The sequence below is a fragment of the Prionailurus bengalensis genome, chromosome A1 (assembly GCF_016509475.1).
Source record: "Prionailurus bengalensis isolate Pbe53 chromosome A1, Fcat_Pben_1.1_paternal_pri, whole genome shotgun sequence".
In the NCBI taxonomy this organism is placed as follows: Eukaryota; Metazoa; Chordata; class Mammalia; order Carnivora; family Felidae; genus Prionailurus; species Prionailurus bengalensis.
Window position 1 is genome coordinate 10,954,443 of NC_057343.1, and position 16,763 is coordinate 10,971,205.

The window sequence follows — 16,763 nt, forward strand, 5'->3', positions numbered from 1 at the left end:
TCTGAGTCTCTTGGTGCACATGTGCGTGCATTTCTGTGGGCACAAGCCTACAAGTAAAACTGCAGACTCGTCAGGTTTTTAAGGCTTCGACTTTACCAGACAATGCCAAAGGGCTTCCCAAAGCAGTCGCTCCAAGGAGCACCCTACTAGTGTGTGAGAGTTTGCACAGCCTCACATCCTCACCAAATAGTTTATGATGGTGTTGTGTTTTTTTAGGTTTATTTATTTATTTGGGGGAGGGAAGATCAGAGAGAGAGAGAGAGAGAGAAGGAGAGAATCCCAAGCAGGCTCCATGCGTAGTGCAGAGCCCCATACCGGGCTTGATCTCACAACCTCAAGATCATGAACCGAGCCAAAGACAAGAGTCCCATGCTTATCCAACTGAGCCACCCAGGTGCCCCAGTAGTTTTTGTTTTTTTTTTAATTATAGCCATACTGGTAACCTGTAGTAATATTACTTGTAGTTTTATTACTTGCATTTCCCTGCTAACTAATTAGATTGAATATCTTTTCAAATGTGTTTTTGGCCATTGGTATATCTGCTTTTGCTATGTGTCTGTTCAGTCTCTTGTTCATTTTCTATTTATTGTTCATATTGTCCTCATTATTTTGTAGGACCTCTCTCCCCCCACTCCCCTCCACACACACACACACACACACACACTCTCACGCACACATGCATGCACTCACACACATATTCTAATTATAAACTTTCTGAAACATCTACTCTGGAGCTTGCCTTTAAACTTTCTTTTTTCTTAATTAAAAAACGTCTTTTAAGGTTTATTTAAATCCAAGCTAGTTAACATATAGTGCAGTAATTGTTTCAGGAGTGGAATTTAGTGATTAATCACTTATATATAACACTCAGTGCTCATCCCAACAAGTGTACTCCTTAATCTCCATCACCCATTTAGCCCATACCCACCCAACACCCTGCCAGCAACCCCTCAGTTTGTTCTCTACATTTAGAAGTCTCTTATGGTTTGTCTGTCTCCCTGTTTTTATCTTATTTTTCCTTCCCTTTCCCTATGTTCATTTGTTTTGCTTCTTAAATTCCACATAGGAATGAAATCATATGAAATTTATCTTTCTCTGATGACTTATTTCCCTTAGAATAATACGTTGTTTCCAATGGCAAGATTTCATTCTATTTGATTGCTGAGTAATATTCCATTGTGTGTGTGTATATATACCATATCCTTCTTTATCCATGGACATTTGGGCTCTTTCCATAATTTGACTATCGTTGATGGTGCTGCTATAAACATTGGCGTGCATGTGCCTCTTTGAATCAGCATTTTTGTATCCTTTGGATAAATACCTAGTAGTGCAATTGCTGGGTCATAGGGTGGCTGCACCAGTTTGCATTCCCACCAGCAGTGCAAAAGTGTTCCCTTGTCTCCACATCTTTGCCAACTTCTGTTGTTTCTGAGACATCTTCTACTCTGTAGCTTGCCTTTACACTTTCTTAATGGTTTCTTTTTTCTTTTTTTTTCAATAGAACTTATTAATTTTAATATAACCTAATTTAGCTCTTTCCTATATGATTAATGTTTTTGTTCTCTATTTTTTGTATTCTCTTTAAAATCTCTACCCCAAAGTCATAAAGACTTTTTTCTATATTATCATCCAGAAACTCTATTGTTTTACCTTGGGTATTTAAATATAATTCACCTAGAAGTACCCATCCCCAACCACTGTTCTGTAGTGCTACTTGTTCGTAAATTAATGTTCACATCTGTCTGTCTTTTTCTGAAGTTTCTATTCCATTCGGCTGGTCTATTGTTCACCCTTTGCCCCAATATTCACTCTTTGCCCAAATTATTGTACCATCATAATAGGTCTTAGTTTACAGATAAGTTCTCTTGCTTTGTTCTCCTGCTTCCAAACTGACTCGACTCTTCTTGTCCTTCTAGAAATATATTACTCATTTTAGAAACAACTTTTTCATTTCTACACACTGTACATGCACATTCCTGGATTTCTATTGTAATTGCTTTGAAACTGTAGATCAATTGGGCGAAAGAATTAACATCTTTAAAATATTGTCTCCATTTATTTAAGTTTTTAATGTCACTCAGTAATTTTATATACTTTGCATAAATGTCTTGCAGATTGTTGTTAAATTTATTCCCAAATATGTGACACTGTTGATGCTATAGTAAAAGGCATTTTTTAAATTTTATTGTCTAATCATTTGTTGCTGACATACAGAAATGACTTTGATTTTCAGAAAGCTTGCTAGATTTACTAGTCCTAACAATTAATTATCCTGGATTTTTATGTTCACATTCATATTATTCATAAATGATGACAGTTTTATTTCTTCTCCTTCAATATTTAAACCATTGATTTACTTGCCTTGTCTCACTACATTTGCTAAGTCTCCCAGTACAATGTTGAATAGATGTGGTACAGTGGACATTGCTATCCTGTTCCCAATTTCAAAGGGAAAGCCTTCAAAAATCCACCCATCAAGCATATTCTATACTGTTGGCTTTCATAGATATCCTTTATTAAATCAAGCAAGTTACCTTCTATTTTTAGTTTGCATAGTTATTTTAAAGTCAGAACGTGATAGATCCATCTCTGGAGTCCCTGTCATAACCAAAGTTAATGACGAATGGCAGACCAGGAGAAAATATTTGTGAGTTATAGACCAGAGGGCTAAGCTCTCTAAAGAATTCCGGTAACATTGCCAGATTTGATTTTCTCACACACAGTTCCAAACACTGTGTTCCGGGCCACTGCTGTCAGGAATGAAAGTTTCACCAGTCCAGGAGCATAAATAAATATTTTTCATAAAGCTAAGTATATTCCTTTTAAAGGACTTTCTTTTTTCCTGTGATATGTTTTCTGTAGTTTTTAATGGTAAAGTAGTATTTTTCTAATAAATCATTATTATAATACATAGTAATTTAGGGTTTTTACATTTTTTCTTATTTGACAAACTAAAATATCAGTAACTTATTGTAGGTTCGTCTACATTCTTTAATTGATTTGGTGGTCTAAGGAATCTCTGACCAAATGTTTATCAGTAATCTTTAGGGTGTTGACAAAAAGCAAAAAGGAGCCAGTGCATTGGGAGGGGGGTGGGGGAGGACCTTTAGAGAATATGGAAGAGGAAGTAAACCAGGGCAGTGAGACATCACAAAGCCATGGGAAAAATGGTTTCAACTTGGTAGCTGTGGTTAAGCTGTGTCAAATGCTACAAAAAAATTAAGTAAGATGAAGACTATAAAATACCTACTGCATTTAGTAACAAAGAAGACATTAATGGTGCTGATGGGAGACTTTCAGCAGAGCAGCAAGGCCAAAACCAAATGCTGTGGATTGAAGGAAGGCTGGTGAGGAAGTGGAGACATTGCCTTATTTGATTTTTCTTGGGAATTTAATTTTGAAGAGAGAAGTGGATTTCAGTTCCACTGTGGATATAGTAGGATTTGGGTTGATGGGTTTGTTGGTTGCTTGCTTGCTTGATTGGTTTGTTTCTTTGTTTGTTTTGAACATGAGAGATGACTGAATAAAATTAACATCAATTTAAAAACCAGTGGAGGGGCACCTGGGTGACTCAGTTGATTAAGCATTGGACTCTTGATTTTGGCTCAGGTCATGAACCCCGGGTCGTGAGAGCGAGCCCCACATCAGGCTCTGTGCTGAGCATGGAACCTGCTTAAGATTTTCTCTCTCTCTCGCTCCTTCTGCCTTTCCCCCCTCCTTATACACACTCTCTCTCCAAAATAAAACAAATGGACAAATGAACATTAGAAATATTGTTAAAAAAATAAAATAAAAACCAGTGGAGAGACAGTATATTAAAATATAGGAGACAGAGATAATAATTAACGGGGAGAGATTCTGAGAAGATGAGATTAAATGGAATATAGAACACAGATGGACAGTTTCACTACGGGCAGGAAAAGAGACTTTTATCCTTCGTGCATCATGAAAAAGCACCCAGGGCCTCAGTCTAGGATGGTGTGGCTTTTATGTGGCTCAACACCAACAGTCTGCTGAATGGTGTCCCATGGTCGTGTGAAACATCCCAGCTACGCACATGCAGCAGTCTTGTCTGTAGGTAAATCTATAAGTTGATGGAACTAGAATTTGGGAGAATTGCCACCAAGAGGAAGAACAGCCGGTGAAAGTCCCTTGACACAGAGTAGTCAGCAAATTGGGGATGAATTAGAAGAGAGAGGGGAGAAGGGAAAATGGAGCGTTTTCTCTCCTCTCTACGTTTCTTGTGCCAAGTTCCCAACAGGTGTCACCTTCACAAGCACCTTTTCCATGTTCCTCTTCCCTTTACCCACCACAGTGGTCATTCTGTGAGTTCATTGTGCCTAGGCAGGTTTCTTTAAGAAGAAGATAGCCTCTCAAACTCATACAGAACAAGGTGGCTGTTTAAATAGTAAAAGACAATATTTTAACCTAAAGGAATTCCTCTCTAAAGGTGAAATTTAGGCAGTTTATTGGTGGGTAGCACGGTTGTTTTTGGGGTAGAAGTGTTTCTTGTGCCCTTATGTCCCTTATAACCCATCAAGGGCCACAGCATTCAGTTTTTGATCCACCTAAATGGACCCAACGAAGGGAAACGTGGGGCTGAAATCCATGCCTGTCGATGATGATATTGACAATTTGAAGTTCTTGTTTTCTAATTTAAATCAACATGTATTGAGTCTATACTTGTTCCAGCTAGTTTGGCATTGTTTCCCCAAATCTGTTTGTTCAAACATTGGACAATCATCTGAAGAGGGAGATAGGGTGATGGTTTCTGCAGAAAATTTGTGAGAGGGATCCTGAGGGACATTCGTCTCAGGCCTGAGGGCCTTAGATGGTTGATTTGTCCCAGAAGAACATGAGAGAGAATAGGGCCCTAGAGAAATTCAGCTGAGGCAGCAATCTTTGAAATGACAAGGAGGTGGGTAAATGTGTGAATGAAATTGGATCTGAATCCTATACATACTGATTGATATGGCCACACAATCCTGTTGGGGCAGGGGGAGACCAAACAGAAGCACAACAGCATAAGATTTCTAAGTTTAAAAAACACCACACAAGAGGCCAATTCCTCTCCACTCACCTTAACATAAAAGTTTTTTAGAAAGACTTTACTAGTTACTTGCAAACAAACAATAAATCATCCATCCCACAAAGGTGAGCTGTTAGTGATGCTCACACTCTTCCCAGAAATAGGAGAGCTTCTAAAAGGTGGATTCAGTGAATGAGCTGGATTCACCTTTGCTCTGCCTTGTAAATGTAGCTGCTGCTCCTCTTAGACATCCTGGCACCTGAGCTCCAGGTAGCAGTGGGCATTGTCTAACCTGTTGCCCTAGCATATAGCAGGCAACCAGTTAACATTTTTTGCACATTAAGTAAATGTTTCTTCTGGTGCCGCTCTTTACACTAAAGACTAGTTGGCTCTTTAGTCAATGGCAGAGGCTTCATCTGCATCTGAACTGAGATCCACTAGGAGTGGTGCATTCTGGGAAATGGTCCCATTGGCCAGGATCCTCTGTGTCCCCCCCAAACCCTCCTGGGGATCGTAGAGCTGTCATCTCTGGCATTAGTGTGGAGAGAATCTCAGCCAGAACACTAGGCTGAGGGGATAAGGGCTTTCTTTAGCTTCATGCAGGACTACTGTTGGCAAAAAATCAGAAAAAGCAAAGAGGGGCTTGCACACCTCCATGGATTCTTAAACTGAGGACCTACAAAAGCATTTTCACCTGTTGTTTCCCAATAACACAATGATGGTGTTGGCAGGCAGCAAAAAAATGTCCTTGGACAGCAGTCCAGTTGGCTTCGAAAGGCTATCAAGGAGTCATTTAAAAAGCTCTTTGCACAGACATGTCCAGAATATTGACCAGAAGAGAAAAGAAGAAGCACTCACTGAGCAATTTTCTCTCACATGTTCGAACCTCCCCTCAGCTGTGTGTTTGGCAGGAGTCCCACAGAAATTGCTGCAGAAGCTATCAACATAGCTTTTATGTAGGCATCCTCCATTTTAGTAATCCCTAAGTTTCAATAAAAACGATCTCTTTCCACTTCCACAGATGGCAGGAAGACTAGACGGCAGAATACACTTTCTCCAGACGGCTATTGATTCTTTTTCAGTATGTGCCAAATATAGCGGGGATTCTTAATTATTTTTTAAATTATATATGACAGAAAAAATAATAGATGGAGTACTTGGCTATTTTTGTTATTAAAATAAAAACATAAGCTTGCAATTTTGAGAAGTTTAAATCTTCAAAGGGGCTCTTCTTACAATTCTTTTTATTCCCAAATGACCTATTAATTCATTTCTTCATTAAAAAAATTATTGAGCATGAAGTAAGTGCCAGGCACTTGGATAACAGGGATTTAGGATACCAAGGGCAAGGGGTAGGGAGTAGATTTCATTTATTTCTTTTCCTTCCACATAAAATTTATACCCAGAGGATATCTTCAGGAAGCTGCCATTCTTGAATGCAAACTGGGGAATTATGAGAAATGCAATTGATAAGTTCTCTTTACACATGGTCAGTCTTTCCATTCCCCTTCCCTCACTCTAACTTGCTAGATGTATTCCATTTTTCTTCCAGATGCAAGGAAATAATCTTGGTCTGTCTTGTCTGTGACAATTGATTACTTGTCTTGCTTTGAATCTGCTTCTCTGAGATGGGCATTTAGTTGGGTCCAGCCCTCAAGGAACTCAAGGTTATCTTCATGGTAAACTCCACAAAGGAACACAATGTATTGCCTTCAAAATATCTTATGCAGGCTCAGCTTTCTATTTCAAAATTGTCTTTAATCAAATGTTTAATCACCTCTTCTAAATCATTAATAAAATATTATTATTAGATGGTGAGGACATTTTCATTGCTTATTTATCATTTACAACATCCCCCCTTAGCTTTCAAAGCGATTTGAGGCTGCTTAAAATAGAAACCCTAAATGTCATATGGTGTTTCAAATAGAAAAACATGAATAGGTAAGGGAATTTTTATTATAGTCTCTGTTATTCCTTTCTTAGAAGTCACGTAAAAAATTCTGCACTGTTAAGGCACAGCAAGCTTTCATTCTACATTCGAGTTTCCTTCTTAAAGTCCTATTTTCTTACCTTGTGTTGAAATTACCTGCACACCAACATTAACTGAGGGCTTAACGTGGGCCAGGAGCTTTCCGGTATTTCATAACATTAGCTTGTGCAGCTCCTGAAACACATCCATATTACATGAACTTTATTTTAAATGTGAGAAAACTAAATTTGTAGATTAAGTAGCTTTCTTAAAATCTAGTGAGTGGCAGAAATAATGTCAACCCAGGCAGGTCTGATGGCATCCAGAGTACTTCATCACTAGTGAATACTTATGAATAATGAATGGGTCATATGCCGTTAGTGGATCATGAGATCAATTTAGTGGGTTGTGATCCCGTTCCGAGGGAGTAAGATAGAATAGCAAAGATCAGAGTACATCCCACATAGTAAAAGGCAAGTTATAATTCAAGAAATTTTGTTTTCAGTGTGTGCCTGTTTGTATGCTGAATTGTGATACAAGATATATGTCTGTGAGTTACTATCATAAAAAATTTCAAGGCTGCTACACTAGGATATACTGACTCTCACTCATTCATATTCCAAACACAGGGGACAACTAGTTTTTTATAAACCTGCCCTCTACAGAAATCTTTACAAGAAAGAAGAGATTTAAAAATCCATGACTCAGTATGCCTCTCCCTGTGTGAATAGGCTTAACAAGCCAACTCCCAGAGCCATGCAGCAGAGTTTTCCTAAAATCGCCAGCCTTCACTGGTCTTACGCCAAGTTGCTAGTAGTAAATCATTCATCTACCACTGCAACAATAGCAAAGAAAAATATTTTTTGCTTTGCTAAGAGCAAACATCCAATGGATAGAAAAGCATCCAAAGGCCGCCCTCCCCATCTACAGAAGGTGTAGCAGACGCAACAGCAGCAGCTTCTGGGGTCGAGTGTGTGTTGCCATGTCCAGTCGTCTCCAAGACAGGGCCAGGCTCTTAACCTTTTTTTTTTTTTTAGTAGCGTTGTATTTATTAAAGGGAAGGGGAAATTAGACAAAGTGAATATAGACAATACAAAATATAATGTGTTTTCTAAGGTGTTAAACTATTTTTCTATGAACTTCCTACCTATAAAAGATGTTTTATTGCTCATATCCTCCCTCCCCTATACACGTATTTGAATCATCCCCTGACCCCAGAGGACCACTGTTAACTACTGTGTTATGAAGATACCAGTTGAATCAGGAACCTGAATTTCAAGGGGGGCGTAAGTCCTCTGTGAGGATGGATGCAAAACATAAGAGAAGGAAACATAAGGGAAGACAACAGCTGAATAGTGGCTAGGGTGAATGAGAAAATGAAGAAAGGAATATAATTAACTTTGACAAAATTACTCTGTGGGTAAAATGATCAAAAACATTCTAGAAATTTAGATGTAAGAGACATCTGTCAATTTTGAAAGAGTACTTTCCAGAAAACAAGAGATGTTCTTCATAAATACTCTAGCACAATTGTAGAAGTCATGTATTGTTTTAAAGGAGTGCCAGTCAAAACTTCACAGAAATTGACTGGGGGAGACTATACATTCAGGCATGACCACAGTTCATTATCACTAATTGAAGGGAGTGAGCGGTGTTAGAATGGTGCTCCTAACCATGCCACTGATATTTGGCATCATGGCCAGGACTTTCCTTGGGTTGGAGGTATGATGCATTTTAATATAGCAGAGGGATAGAGAACAAACCTTCTGTGACTTTCCAGATGGATGTCTGCATTTAACTTCCTTATCTCTGAAACATAAAGGAAAATATCACCCATACATAGATTGGTTGAATGAATACCTGAGATAAACCACTTGTGCAAATGGCCTGGGACACAGTAAGCTCAATGAGGGTTAGATATTATTACTTACTATTTATCCCTCCTAATTCAAATGTGGTTCCCAATTTCTAATTCACACTTAAAACTGTCCTTTTGCATATATATATTATGTCACTTCAAATCCTTCTGAGAAAGGATTCATAAGTAAATAAATCCACCTGTTTAATTCTGTTAGCTCGTGGCTTTCCCTTTCTGTTTCCAAGAGTGGACAACTCTTTGCTTCCATACAAAAGTAGGATGATTGCTTTGGTTTTGCTTACTATTGCCTTCCTGAAATTAGTTCAAAAATGAACCTTGATTCTTGGTATAGCTGATGTTCGATATGACAATGATTGTTTAGAATGTTATAATTAAGAATATTATTCAAAGATATTGTACACTATGGATAGAATTAGACAAACTCAATTCAAAGGGTCCTTTTGAAAATTAAAGGGAATGCCATGAAAAGAATTTTGGCCATATTAACACTTTCATTCTATTACATGAGACTACTTTCCCCTCTTTCACATAGATTTTGCACTGACCAAGGGCAGTACAATCACTTCTCTGTGCCCAAAAGGATACTTTCCCTGTGGAAATCTTACCAAGTGCTTACCCCGTGCTTTTCACTGTGATGGTGTGGACGACTGCGGGAACCAGGCTGACGAGGATAGCTGTGGTGAGTCCTCCGCTCAGTCCAGACATCCACCTCCCCTTGTGAATGCCCCCAAAGTGTGCGTGGACCAAATAATAACTGTCACGAAAGGGAAGAGATGATTTGATATTCTATAGGAAATCCTACTGTAACACAAATAATTGTTCCCCGATTTGTTTGCGATGTTGACCAGAATTTTTCACAGGTAGAGGTTGCTTAAATCAGAAATACAAATGTGATAAAAACTGAAATCATATTTTGAAAGCTAGTTGATGCTCATATTCTAATTTTAAATGTCTTCCTATAGACTACCTCTTTTTTTGGCTTGGTAATTTGGTGCAGTTACACGAACACCGATAAAGCATGAATGGTTCCTGCCTAGAGAATTAATTCACTGAGTTAAACCTACAGTGAGTACCCACTATGTGCCAGGTGCTGTCTCACTCACCCAGACACAGCAGGCTCAAGAGAGACAAGGTCTTGCCCTCATGGAGTTCACGTGGACCTTGTGAACAAGGAGGACAATAACCCTGTACGGAACGAAGTTAAATATTAAATGTATTCAAATATTAATATTTACTTAAACGTTAAATATTTTAGAGCATAAGTGCCATAAAATATTGAAAAAAAAAAAGATGATGGGGTAGAAAGTGACCTGAAGTGAAGCCTATTTTAAAAAGGCAACCAGAGAAAACCTCCCTGAGATTATAATGTTTGAACTGAAAACTAAACCATGAAAAATTGTGGATGAACCGAGTTGCAGGCAAAGGAAACAGCAACTGGAAAAGATCCTGAGGCTCAACGAAGTAAGACAATGTGTTTGTGAGGCCAAAAGGCCAGTGTGGTTTGAGCAGAGTGAACAAAGATACAGAGAGTGAGGAGGTAAGCAGATACCAGATCACCAAAAGTCTTACAGGCCGTTTGAGGTCTGTATGCAGGGACCGTGTATATTGTCTAATATAACCTGTTTGTTTCTACTTGAATAAACGGATGCCAAATTGACATGTCTAGTTAGTGAGAGAGGAGACAACTAGAACCCAGATCTCTTGAATCTGAAAGAACCTTGTGTGTTTCCTATCGCACAGAACAGCCATTCTTTGATAGCACCTAACTAGCAATCCAAGTGAGACCACAAAGTCCAGGAATGCCAGGCATCTGTCTCTAGAATCTGCTTTCCTGCCCTTGAGTATTCACGTATGCTCCCCTCTCACGGAACCTTACACCCTCACCTCTGGTGGATCATTCATACTTACCATTTAGGATGAGTTCAGGGACCCTTCTCACCTCAGAAGCTTGGCTTCCCTGGCCTCACTCCCCACCCTGAAGCTCTGCCAGCAGTCTAGGATAAGCACCTTTTCTCCCTGTTGCCATAGCATCCTGGCTGTACCCATATAGTTGTACTAAGGGCTGCCTTGTCTTTTCACTGCTCTTCTCATTATAGACATGAACTTCTTGAGAAGAGTTCTTATTTGTGTCTTATTTCTTTTGTTGTCATCAGAGCCTATAATAGTAGGGTACATAGTAGGTGCCCAATCACTTCTCAGTGATGGGGGCAGCTGTCTGGATGCCAATGGGCAAGTCAATCAAATCCTCAATGTTCCCTCTTCACTGCTTGGGAATCAGAGACCCGGCATATTTATCTACCTCGTGAGGATGTTCTGAACACAAGTTAAATAATTCATGTAAAGGCACCAAATAGAATCATTTAAAAAACCATTGTGGGTATAAATAAGAAATAGAAATCAGTTATAGGTTGTAGGCATCAGAAGGGAACTGTGGGCAACTATTTAAATTTACTTTTCTATTTGTATGAGCTTCAGTGTACTATGTTATAATACGTATCTTACCATTTTAATGGCATGTGCTAAAGTGATGATACTTCAAAATCAGGTTTCCTTTTTAAAAAGAAGATAATTTTCTTGCAGAAAAGAAGAAGGAAACTTGGCAAATAAGCAGAAACTTGGCAATTTCTGACAAATTGAGAAAATAGTTTTCCACTCAATAGGACTAGGTATCCTTGATGAAAAGGAACTTTGTTTTTGCTTTATTAAAAAGGTCAGGTGACACATATTTTATTATTAGTCATTACATCTATCAAGCATGTATCTACATACACATATGCAGCAGTATGCATATGCCAAAACAATTCAGATTGTATTTTCTTCCGAGGACCTTAAAATTAAGATCAAACATTTCAACTGTCAGCACTAGAAACAAGTAGTATTTTTCAAGATGGATATAGGTAGGTAAAATAATCCTCTATTTCCATTATATATTTTATGAAACATACATTTGAAATATTTGTAATTTTCCAAAAGGGAAAGGCTCCAGATGTTTGCCTAGCTTTTTGTCCCTTACCATTGATGTTACCATTCAACTACTGAAACAAATTTTTAATTGATTTCATTATCAAATTTTTATACTTTTGTTTTGTAATTTGATATTTGATTTATAGAATAACTGACACATATTCATCACCATTTCACAGGAGACACTAGTGGATGGGCGACCATATTTGGCACAGTCCATGGAAATGCTAATTATGTGGCATTAACACAGGAGTGCTGTAAGTGGTATTGATTCAAAGACTCAGTCTCAGCTTTGCGAGCAACATGATTTGTGGTGCATGGATTTATATGGGTAGTGTGGTCAATTCCCTTTAGAATTTCAGTTTCAGGTCAATGTCTTTCATTGGTCAACTGCTCCGTTGTCTGCCATGGGATTGAAGACATGGAAGAAAACATATTCCATTCATGCTCATTTTATGTAGTAGCCCACGATTGTGAGAATATATAGATATTAAATAATTATGATAAATAATAAAGATATTTTTCCCTTTAACTACTTTCTTCAGTAGAGATATTGAACACCAACTACTTCTCCGCCCCTATGTTAAGGACTGAGAGTACAAGGATAAGTAAGATGTGGCCCCAAGTCACAAATACTTCACATTGTAGCAGGAAAGGCAAAACCTCATGGAGACAGAGATGATACAATATAGTGAAGTATATTGTATATACAATATACAATATATACAATAAACTAGAAGGATGATGTTTGCACAAAGGAATGTGGAAGCCCACTGGAAGAAATGGTGGTTGTGCCAAGGGTGGAAAAAGATCCACAGAGACAATGACACTGACATGGACCTAGAAGGATGGCACCAGCCCATAGAGGATTCTGGGTGCACACTTTGGACTTTGGCCTCTACCCTGTAGATAGAATCGTGTCTTTATATACACCTATATTACATACGTGTGTATAATGTATACCTAGACATAATTATGCAGGTACATATACAATTATATACATATATTAGTATGTATATACAAATAGTAATATACATATATATTAAACACTATATTAACCTTATATTATGTACTTTATAATATCAGTTTATAATTACCACTTATTATATACTTTACTGTGCACAGGTATATCACATATAAAAATTAGAACTTAAAAAGATTAAAAATAAACACAACTGTAAGTTCTCGTATTTTCTTCCTGAGCCATAATGGGTCATCTTGTACACATCCCATTGTGGAGATCACTGCTGTGCATGGTCGGCAACTACTGACACTGTGGGCTTATTTTCTTTTAATGAGGAGAAAGAAGCACATGAAAAGAAGGGTTTGTAAAAATGATTCTTCCATCAGAATCATAGAGAATGGATCAGAACAGTGGTTCTCAACCCCAGACAACTTTTGTCCCCAGAGAACACTTGTCAATGTCAAAAGACATTTGGGTTCTCACAACTGGGGGATGGCTCCCGGCATCTAGTATGCAGAGAACAAGGATGCTGTTTAGCATCCTACAATGCACAGGACAGCCCCCCTCAAAACAGAGAATGAGCCAACCCAAGTGTCAGCCTTCCCAAGGTTGAGAACAAAGAACAGTGAGATACTGATCATTATGTTTCCTGCAATACTCCAGAGTAATACTAAGAATCTGATCCCAGAAAATGCCAGTGGGAAGAGTGAGAGAGACAGAGATGCAGAAGCATTTCTGAAGAAGAATCTAGAGCCTGTGGGTATGACTGATGTGCAGGTGAGGGAGCTATGCTCACGTTGCTGGTTTAGGCAATAGGCCCAGCTTGGACTACATGGAATTCTTTTATTGGTAAATATGAGTTTCCATCCCCAGGCTTTCAATCTAATAACGTAAACACCATTTCTGCTGTCAATAAACGTTGAAGTGAACATTCTGAGCTTTAAGGAGTTGAGCTAATTAGCATAAACCTATAACATAGAATATTTTCAAAAACTCTGTAAAAAACTTTATAAACAACATAGAATATTTTCAAAAATTTTATACACTAGATACTTCCAAAACTTTATGCATCTTTTGAATTAAGCAGGTACTCAATAAAAGTTTGCTGAATTTACTAAAATTCCGTAAAATTGATTTTAGAAAGTTTGGTTAAAGGAACTTAAAGGAAACAGAGCAATTAGAAAGGATGTGTAAAGATCTAACTAAATAATAATACAAAAATTGGAAAAGAATCCTCATTTTCTTAGCTCCATCAAAACAAATACCCACAGGATCAGAGGCAAAATCAAGTGCTCCATAAATATCACACCCCTTAGTCTCATACACACACACACACACACACACACACACACAGAGTGATTGTCTCATGGGACAAGTTGGCCTGTTTTCTCCATAGATTTATCACCCCTTTATATGCCATTATCTTAATAATTATGTAAGTTTCTTCACAGTAAATCCTGAATTTTTTTTCTTCTGAATGTTTCAGATAGATGGATCTTTGGTTTTCTCAGCTTTATAGCTTCTCTACTATTTTTATCTTCCACTATAACTTTATAGGAACGAAAAACAAAGAACCAAAATAAGACGGTATCCAACTTGGCTTATTTCAATAAGGCACAGTGGAGGCTACTGCATCTGTCTCTTCTCACAGCCCTAGGAGAAGTCTGAAGGGGGAAAAAATTGAACTGAATTTTAACCAACAAGGATTTACTGAGCAACCTCTTTGTGCCATTCAATTAAATTAAATCGACTCAATTATACCCATTGCGGATTTACTCTGTTGTATTAATATTTTTCGTTGAGGAGAACTTAATCCTGCTTCACTATACACTTTTGTGCTACTTAAATCTTTCTGTGGTTTCTTTCTAATCACTTATTAAGTGCCTCTGAAATGACCACTGGAAGCTAGAACCGAAATGGAATGCCACATTAGTCTATGATGGACTAGGAGACAATTCTTTGCTTTTAGTATGGACCCAAATTAGGCTACTAAAGATGTAAATGTTATACATTCAATGAAGAGAGAACCCTGTCAGTTATTAGAGATGAGCTCATAATTAAAGAAAAGTATTTTTTTCCCAGTGAAATACTACTCTTTTGCCCCCTAGCTCTAAACCAGTATCCACAACCCTGTGACTGCAAAGGAACTGAATTGGAATGTGTAAATATGGGCTTAAAGTCTGTGCCAGTGATTTCCAGCAATGCGACATTACTGTGAGTAGAATTCATGTCTTGATGATATTTGCCCCTGAAACCACATGAAAACCATGTAGTCTAATCTAACCTCCCCTTGTGTTTTATGTTACTTATATATTAGCAAAATCATAGAAGTCCCCCTTAAAGCTACCAGAAATCAGAGAATCCCACATGTTTCTTCTCCAGGGAAGGCAAGTTTTTAAATGCTGTGTGTTAGATTAGCCTGGTTATCGTGGAGCTCACAAACGTCTCTGGTCTGCAGTGCTGATTTTCAGTTACTTTCTGATTCATTGTTTTTACTTAAATGCGAGTACCATACAACTAAAAATGAAAATGAAAAAGGAGAGCACTAGCTTATTCTACCTCACTGTAAATGGTGGCAATCGTCCAAGACTGCAAAGATATAACAAAGATATAAAAAATCCATGAAGCTGGCTATGTCGTCACTGTAAGTTTGCCTGTACTTTGTAAAAATGTTTTGAGAGCCTCCAGAATTTGCAGTCATATTATGATTTGAGCATGTGTGAGTTGGTTAGGAACTTTTGGTTTTCTTTTGTTTGTTTGTTGTATTTTATTAAATCACCCGGAGAGTAAAGATGTTAACTCTTCATAGACATTCTAATCTATGATACTAAATGGCCAAACTTGTCAGATCCTTGCAAACTGCTTTCATTTTGCCTTATGCACTTCTCATTCTCACACGAGAAAGTTTTCAGTTACGAGGGTCATTTTCAAATGTGTGGGAAGTAGCAAGGAGTATCCATAAATATCCTGTTTTCAGTCATGCACTTTCTAGGGAAAAGTTTTCTTGGTCATAAAACCTATAATGAAGTCTGCTTTACCTGTTATTTTAGGTCTCTTAAGGAAAACAAAATTCACAGTCTTCCAGATAAAGTTTTCATCAAATACACAGCACTGAAACAGATGTAAGTAGCTATTAATGGTGTTTTTATGAAGAAATCCTTGTGATGTTTTAAGATGCCTTTTATCTTTAAGTAAAATGGAACATAAACTTAATAATCTTTATCATTAAATTTATTTTCCAAATGTAATTAAGATTAGGAAATAAAGCTTTGAAAACTAGTATATTATCTTTCCATTTCATAATTGAAAGTAGCTGAATTAATTTTATTTAAATTATTTTTAGAGAATTAAATTGAAGTTGAGATCAGGCATCTCAATAAGAAAACACATAGCTCCATTCCATGCTGTTTTCCAAGATCATTTGGAAAATGACACGGCAGATTCAGAGGCACTAGATATACTTCTTAACTTTAAAGGGGAATGTTAGTATAGATAAGAAAGATCAGATCTTTTTTTTTAATTTTTTTCAATGTTTTTATTTACTTTTGAAGGAGAGAGAGACAGAGTATGAGCGGGGGAGGAGCAGAGAGAGAGGGAGACATAGAATTTGAAGCAGGCTCCAGGCTCTAAGCCATCAGCACAGAGCCTGATGTGGGGCTCGAACCCACGAACTGTGAGATCATGACCTGAGCCGAAGTCAGATGCTCAACCGAGCGAGCCACCCAGGCTCCCCAAGAAAGATCAGATCATTTAAAACACATAATGGTAGGATACAGACTGTCTCCCGGGATAATAGAAACAAAAGCTGCAATCTTAGTGAAATCAGCGATATTAGCATATCTGAGGAAAGAAAATGTTAATAAATAGGGCACAGTCCGCAGTGAAGAAATGGTAGTCAGAGAGAAACAAAGTATCAAGATGCTTCCAGCACCTTCCAAGAAAGAAAACCAGGATC

General features: G+C 37.8%; 1 protein-coding gene across 1 annotated transcript in view; it reads left to right on the forward strand.

The window, feature by feature from the left end:
- Positions 1-16,763, forward strand: part of RXFP2 (relaxin family peptide receptor 2) — a 229,801-nt gene that overhangs the window by 178,377 nt on the left and 34,661 nt on the right. The window contains exons 4-7 of the mRNA XM_043572916.1: positions 9,413-9,559; positions 12,024-12,101; positions 14,917-15,022; positions 15,859-15,930. Coding sequence (XP_043428851.1) covers positions 9,413-9,559; positions 12,024-12,101; positions 14,917-15,022; positions 15,859-15,930 — 403 coding nt within the window. The remainder of the gene's footprint in view (positions 1-9,412; positions 9,560-12,023; positions 12,102-14,916; positions 15,023-15,858; positions 15,931-16,763) is intronic.